Source organism: Trichechus manatus, unplaced genomic scaffold (genome assembly GCF_000243295.1).
Source record: "Trichechus manatus latirostris isolate Lorelei unplaced genomic scaffold, TriManLat1.0 scaffold01515, whole genome shotgun sequence".
Classification (NCBI taxonomy): Eukaryota; Metazoa; Chordata; class Mammalia; order Sirenia; family Trichechidae; genus Trichechus; species Trichechus manatus.
Window position 1 is genome coordinate 1 of NW_004445451.1, and position 6726 is coordinate 6726.

The 6726-nt window shown below is 49.6% G+C and overlaps 1 protein-coding gene across 1 annotated transcript; it reads right to left on the minus strand.

Annotated features, from left to right (window-relative positions):
• Positions 1 to 2426: 2426 nt before the first annotated feature.
• LOC101361674 (chymotrypsin-like elastase family member 2A) lies at positions 2427 to 5940 on the minus strand (the record flags this gene model as incomplete). The annotated part of the gene is made up of 4 exons (XM_004391157.1): positions 2427 to 2579; positions 3815 to 3960; positions 4758 to 4894; positions 5812 to 5940. Coding segments are annotated over 4 exons (565 nt in total), but the record flags the coding sequence as incomplete, so codon positions are not given.
• Positions 5941 to 6726: the final 786 nt, after the last annotated feature.

Below are 6726 nucleotides of genomic sequence, written 5' to 3' on the forward strand. Positions count from 1 at the left end.
GCAAGAGTGAGGGGGGAAGATGTGGTATGTGGAGCTAAGTGGGTGTGGGAAAGAAGAGGAAGAGGAGAAACAGAAGGCAAAAAAAAAAAAAAAAAAGGTGCTGAGGGAGTCTGCTGTTGGATTGGCAAGGTCTCGAGGAAGCTGTGTGCCGGTGGCTTTCTAGCCAGGCAGTGTGGCACAGCCCATCGAGAAGGGATAGATATGGCGCACACAGCTAGGTGGGCAGGAGAAAGAAAAGGAAGGAAGGGAGAGAGAGATAAGAAACTAGATTTTAGAAAAAGAGAGAGAAAGGCACACACGGCCAGGTGGTCAGGAGAAAGAGAAGGAAGGTAGAGAGAGACAAGAAACTGAGGGAGGGGATAAAAGCCAGATACCAGGTAGTTGGGAGGAAGTAAGGAAGGAAAGTAGAGAAAAACAAGAAATCGAGGGAAAAAAAAAAAGGAAAACTCCAAAGGAGCCCACTGGAAGCAGGTCCCCAGCTGAGCTACAGCTGCATACCCCGTCAAGAAGGAGGGGAGCTGGCACAGAGTGCCAGGTGTTCAGGAGAAGGGGAAGGAAGGAAGGTAGAGAGAGAAAAAACTGAGAAAAGGAGAGGGGAAAAAAAAAGCCCCAAGACAGCCCTCTGGCTTGGTGGTGTGGACCAAGGAAGGGGCTCCCCAGCCGAGCGGCACTGCACAGCCTGTCTAGAAGGAACAGATGATACACTGCACCAGGTGTTCAGGAGAAAAGGAAGGAAGGATGGTAAATAGAGACAAGAAACCAAGAGAGAAAAAAAAAAAAAGCCCCAAGGGAGAACTCTAGATTGGCACCTCGGATTGGGGATGTGGCTCCCCAGCTGAGCAGTACCGCACAGCCTATTAAGAAGGAGAGGAGATGGCACCCGGAGCCAGGTGCTTGAGAGAAAGGAAAGGAAGGAGGTGAGAGAGAGAGAAGAAACCAAAAGAAGCAAAAAAAGCAACAACAGCAACAGAAAACTGGCACCTAAGGAGCCGGCTGGTGTGGGCAGGGCGAATTTAAGCAGCAAGCAGCTAGCACATCCCTGGCCAAGGACACAACCCTGCTGGAAAGCAGCAAAGGCTGAGCAGGGGGGAGAAGGGTGGGTGGTGGGAAAGCGTGTATCTCTGGTTACTGACTGCTCTGTCTCCTTCTGGGAGCTCAGTGATGCTACCTTCCTGTACACCCTGTCCGCCTTTCTTGGTGGCTGAATGGCGCAAGATGGTGAATCTGTGCCTTGTTAGCTGATAGGGGACCTCCACTCAGTAGCTCCCCTCACTCTCTGTTCTCTATCATTTTCATATTCCATTTGGTGCTTGATTGAGTCCTTTATCCCTTTGTTTGATGCTTAGGGTTCCAGGGTTGACGTTTGTCTCTGTTTTACTTAGTTTTTTGGGTCTTTGCTGTGGAGGGACGGTGTGGTGCTTCTGTCTGTAGCACCATGTTGGCTTTGTCTCCCCAAACCAAGTTGCAGAATGGTATGAAGATCCTATTTTTGGTTAGAAGACACTATGTACATATGTGTTCATAATATATAAATAAAGTCCTGGAGACCACACACCAGGCTGAGAACAGTGATTACCCCTGGGCAGTGGAGATGAAGGTACTGAATGAGTGGGGGCTTCTTTTTTACTTGATGCACTCCTATAAACTTTTACTATTAAAATTATTTTTGTGTGTGTGGAAAAATATATTTATCTAAAACTGCCATTTTTAAGTGTACAATTCAGTGGCATTGATTACATACAATGTTGCACAACCATCACCACTATTTCAAAAGTTTTCCATCACTCTGAACAGAAACTCTACCTATTAAGCAATAGCTTCCCATCCTTTACTATTTTAATAAAGAGTATGCATTACTTGCTGGAAAAAAACCTAGTAAATGCTACAGATTTCTGTGTTGCTGTCACTGCATAAACATTTGTTGAAAGGACAAATGCCCTTGGCCACATGTCTCTTCCTGTCATTTCCCTGCTCATGCCTTTTGTTGACAGCTTCCTGGCCTTGGCTCGATCACCTGTCTGGTTTATCTGGGCAGGTGCTCCCAAGTGCCCCCAGGGCTGTAGCTGTGCCTGACTCCATGCCTGGCCGCTGGGCTGGGACCACTAAAAGGTTCCACTTTGCCCCTCTGCAGCTGCCGGGGGCGGCCTCCACTAGAGGACAGCTGGTGGCGGGGGTGGCTTGGCCTGCCCACTTCTGGAAGCCACCACCTGTCCCCTATGTCCCTTTTCACTCAACTTTATCCACACAGAAGTTTTGGGGCTCACAAGGAACCCAGCAGGAGTTGCCCAAGTCTGCAGGCTCATCCCAGGGGACTCCTGCCTGCTCTCGGGAGGAGGGGGGGGTCCTCAGTCCTCAAAAAGGCTTTGCCCTCATGTGGGCAGGCGAGCAGGGTGAGCCCACAGGGCCCAGGGCTTGCCGGTTCTTACCAAATTGATCCAGTCAATGTAATTGGAGACTCGTGTGAAGACAGAGGGCTTGTGGTAGTAGTTGCAGCCCAGGGAGGACCCGAAGCTGACCACACCGTGCACTTCCCACTTGCCATTATCTGCTTGGCAGTTCAACGGTCCCCCGGAGTCCCCCTGAGGAAGGCCAGAGTTGTGTCAGGAGGGACCTGGAGGCCTGGGTGAGGTGGTGGGAGAGGAGGGGGCTGCCCATTAGAATCCTGTGTTTTCCTTGTTCTCAATTCATTTATATTGCTCTGCTGTGGGCTGCCATATCCTCTGAGGCCGGCCCTACTGGTCACAGCTCAAGATGGCACCATGGTACCAAGAGCTAACGTTTATTAAGTCTTTTTGAGTGCCTGGAACTAAGCCAAGCACTTTATATGCCTTATTTAATCCTCACAAAAACCTATGAAGTAAGTATTGTTAATATTCCCTGTTTTACTGATGAGGAAAAACTGAAGCTCCCAGAGGTTTACTTCTCCAAGGTTGTATAGGCAGTAAGTGAAGGAGCTGAGACCTGGTCCCAGAGTTAAGACCCCATGCTCTTAACCACCATTGGATATTTCCAGCTCTGGCTGATGGGCCGGCACAGTGCAGACCAATATAGTCTGTGCTGACGAGGGAGCATGAGGAGGGAGTTTTCCTGAAGCCAGTCTATAAGGCCAGAGAGTGTAGGGCACACTGTGATCTCAAGGGCATGTGGAAGTCCCCCACTGTTAGCAACAGAGCACCTTCCTCCTCTGTCCACTCAGCTTCAAAGTCTACCATACAGCCATTCCTTCTGGCTAGGCACTATCTCCAGGATAGCTTCTGTGGTAGCTACCTTGAGGGGACACTTTGGGACATTACTGGGTTTAACTCAACAGATAAAGTAGAATTCCACTTAGAATGGAGTCCCTAGGTGATGCAAATGGTTAATGCAACTGGCTGCTAACAGAAAGCTTAGCATTTCGAGTCTACCTAGCAGTGATTCAGAAAAATCACTGGGTGATCTATTTTCAAAAAATCATTTCAACTCTGACACACATGGGGTCAACATGAGTAGGAATTGACTCAATGACAACTGGTAACCCAGAGAATACTTCCCCTTGACTCCCTTCCTATGCAGAGGAAAGAAGAAAGATGACTGTAATGAGAGAGTTGATGAGACTCAAGGAAGGACTTCCTGGCAATGACGGTTGTGGACACTATGAAAACCTCAAAACATCTTCTCTGGAGACTACAAGGACAAAGGCCAGTTGCTCAAATGTCTGGAACTGTTTCTGGGTGCTTCTGCCAGGAGGTGGGAGGATGGACACTATGACCCCTAGACACTCCCCACCCTCAGCCACATTTCATTTTGAAGAATGGTCATCTGACTCTGTACTCACTTGGCAGCTGGCGGTCACACCATCGCCACCAGCACAGACCATATTGGTCTTCACGGAGCTGCCCCACCAGCCAATGCGGGAGCATGTGGCATAGTCCACTACCAGCAAAAGGCCCTGCTGCAGGATGTCAGGAAGAGCCCCATTGGCTGCAAGAGAGCAGAGAGGTGTTACAGGAGCAAATGGTCTGCTGAGGAAAAAGGAAGTAGTGGACACCCACTGTGCTTTCTGCCTAGCACCTCTCTTTCTAGCCCCGTTTACTTCCCTCTATCCATAGAGTTGCAAAGGCAGCAGCCATGCTTGCCTATACCGTGTCCTCACAGCTGATTGGTCAGTGTTCTGGCCACTGGTGATTGGTTCAGGGGTGAATGCCTGACTCAAGCTAAGCCAATGAGTTCCTTCCCTTGGGAATTTGAGATTGGGACGAAGGGATCCCAGCCAGACGGGATGTAAACCTGGGAGCTGTTGGCAGTGGCTGCCATTTTCTTCCATGTGGAGAAGAATAAAGAAGATTCTATAAGGAAAGAGAGACTGAGAAAGGTTTTCTAGGCTTTTATGGCCTTCCAGCTCCTGATTCTAGGCTATTCCTGAAGCCTGCTTCTTCTCTGGCCTTGGGTTGAGACCCTTATAACAAAGGTAAAAAGTCCTTATAACAAAGGTAACAAATTCCACTCTTGCTTAGCTGGATCCATGAGATGTCATAATTACGCGATAAAAATGACAGCAAGCCTCCTGATATTTGGAGTCCCCTCGATGGGAAAAATATTCTGGTTTGGTGAAAGGTAACAAACCAAACCTGTTGCTGTCAAGTCACTTTTGTTTCCTCTAAAGACCTTTAAATGATGAGTGGGCAGAGAACCCCTGACCATAGAGGGCTGACATCGTCTCTGTCCCCTCCCAAGTCTTGGGGCGGGGGGGTGGGGTGCGGTTCTCAGCTCCCACTTACTCTGCAGCCTTCCCCAGCCAGTGACATAGCAGGGATAGTTGTTGGCCAGAATGGTGCCGGCAGGCGGGAGGTTGGCCAGCTTGATCTTGTTACTCAGGGAGACAGAGTTGGCTAGTTTGAGCAGAGCGATGTCGTTCCTGGGTCAGGAAAGAGGCAGAGCACAAGGACAGCGTTGACTTTTCCTGCCTTAATTTTATTTCTGATTCTAGCCCCAGCTGCAAGTACTGAACCCCTCCTTAGCCAGGCTAATCGTGAGTCTCCCTTCTCTCGGGGCTAAGAGGGATTGGAGGAGCTGTGGTTAAATCCACAGGATTGCATTCTGACCCCGATGGAGCTTGGAGTCCTTCATTCCTCTAAACCGTTTTAGGAGACGATTTAGAACAGGGCTGGCAAGTAAATTTTGTTTTGAAATGTCGGCTCTGATGAATTAGCCATGGCTGCCAGGGGTGCTGTGTGTCTCTGTGTCCAGTATCCAGAGTCCAGTGCCTAGCATGGCATACGACACCTGGGGTGCGGGGGGCTCCGTAAAGGGTTAGAGGGTGGGGACTGGAGGGTACGTCAGCAGGCTGGGGAATAACTACTGTGGGGCTTCAGAGAGCTCTGGAACCCTGTCTTCTTCCTGTGTGTATCACCCCAGGCTGTCTCTGACAGGGTATCAGGAAATCTTTGAAAATGTAAAAGGCCTTGTTTGAGGGAGGCACGGAGAACTGAAGGCAGGAGAGACTGTCCTACTCCACTGATAGTTGTGGGGCCTGCAGCACCCACCTGGTGTCACCAGGGCTTGTCATGGAGTAGATACACGGTCAGTGAGTGCCCAGGGTGGACTGCAGCTTAACTGGCAGGAGACCCAGGCCTCCCCAGTCACATCCCCACCCTAGGCGTCTGTGGTGCAGGTGGGGCTGGCTCCACCTCCACATGGTCAGAGCTCCTTTTTCTCTTCCTAGAGAAGGAGCACAGGTGGAGGTGGGGCTGAGCCCACTGCCTCTTGGGCGCCTCTCACCCCTACCCTGTCTCCCCCCAACCTAAGCACACCCAGATGCTTGGCAGAAGGTACCCATTGGTGACATAGTTGGAGTTCCAGTCCTTGTGCACCACAGACTTGGAGACCGAGACAGCCAGGGAGCCAGCCTCCTCCGTGGACAGGCTGTGCCGGCCGAGCAACACGCGGTAGGTCCTGGAGGAGCTGAGGAAAGAGGGCCCAGCAGAGAGAGTCAGCTCCAGCTGTCTTTTCCTCTGTTTGTCCCTCATGGGCAGGGGCAGCCCACCCCAGTGGTCCGGCTTTAGCGGCTTCCTTTGGTTGATGCTAGGGATGGGCCTAAATAAGCAATTGCTACGTGAGCCACTGTTGTTAGTTGCCGTTGTGTTGATTCTGACTCATGGTGATCCCATGTGTGCAGAGTAGCACTGCTGCATAGGGTTTTCAAGCCTGTGACCTTTGGAAACAGATCGCTAGACTTTCCTTTCGAGGTGCCTCTAGGCGGGTTTGAACAGCAACTTTTTGTTTAGTAGTCCAGTACTTAACCATTTGTGCCACCCAGGGACTCCTCGTGAGGCACTACTTGGGGCTATTATGTGTAGACATAATATCAGTGGTGTCACTAGGGTTGGTGTTATCCAGTGTGGTAACTCATGGTGTCACCCCCCACCCCGGGCCTACTCCCATATCAGACCGTACGGAATCCTTAGTAATGTTTTTTGTACTAATGTACTAATGTTTTTTGTACTCATAAATCATAATTCCTGTATATCACTCCTTATTTTCCTCTAATTACTACTTCATTCTCAAAAAAGTTATTGATACAGATTCACAAATACTGATTACCACAATATCGTAGCTAAAACACCAGAACATTTTTTTTTCTTTTTTTACTTTTTTTTAATTGTACTTCACGTGAAGGCTTACAGAACAAATAGTTTCTCATGAAACAGTAGTACACATGTTGTTTTATGACATTGGTTAACAACCCCA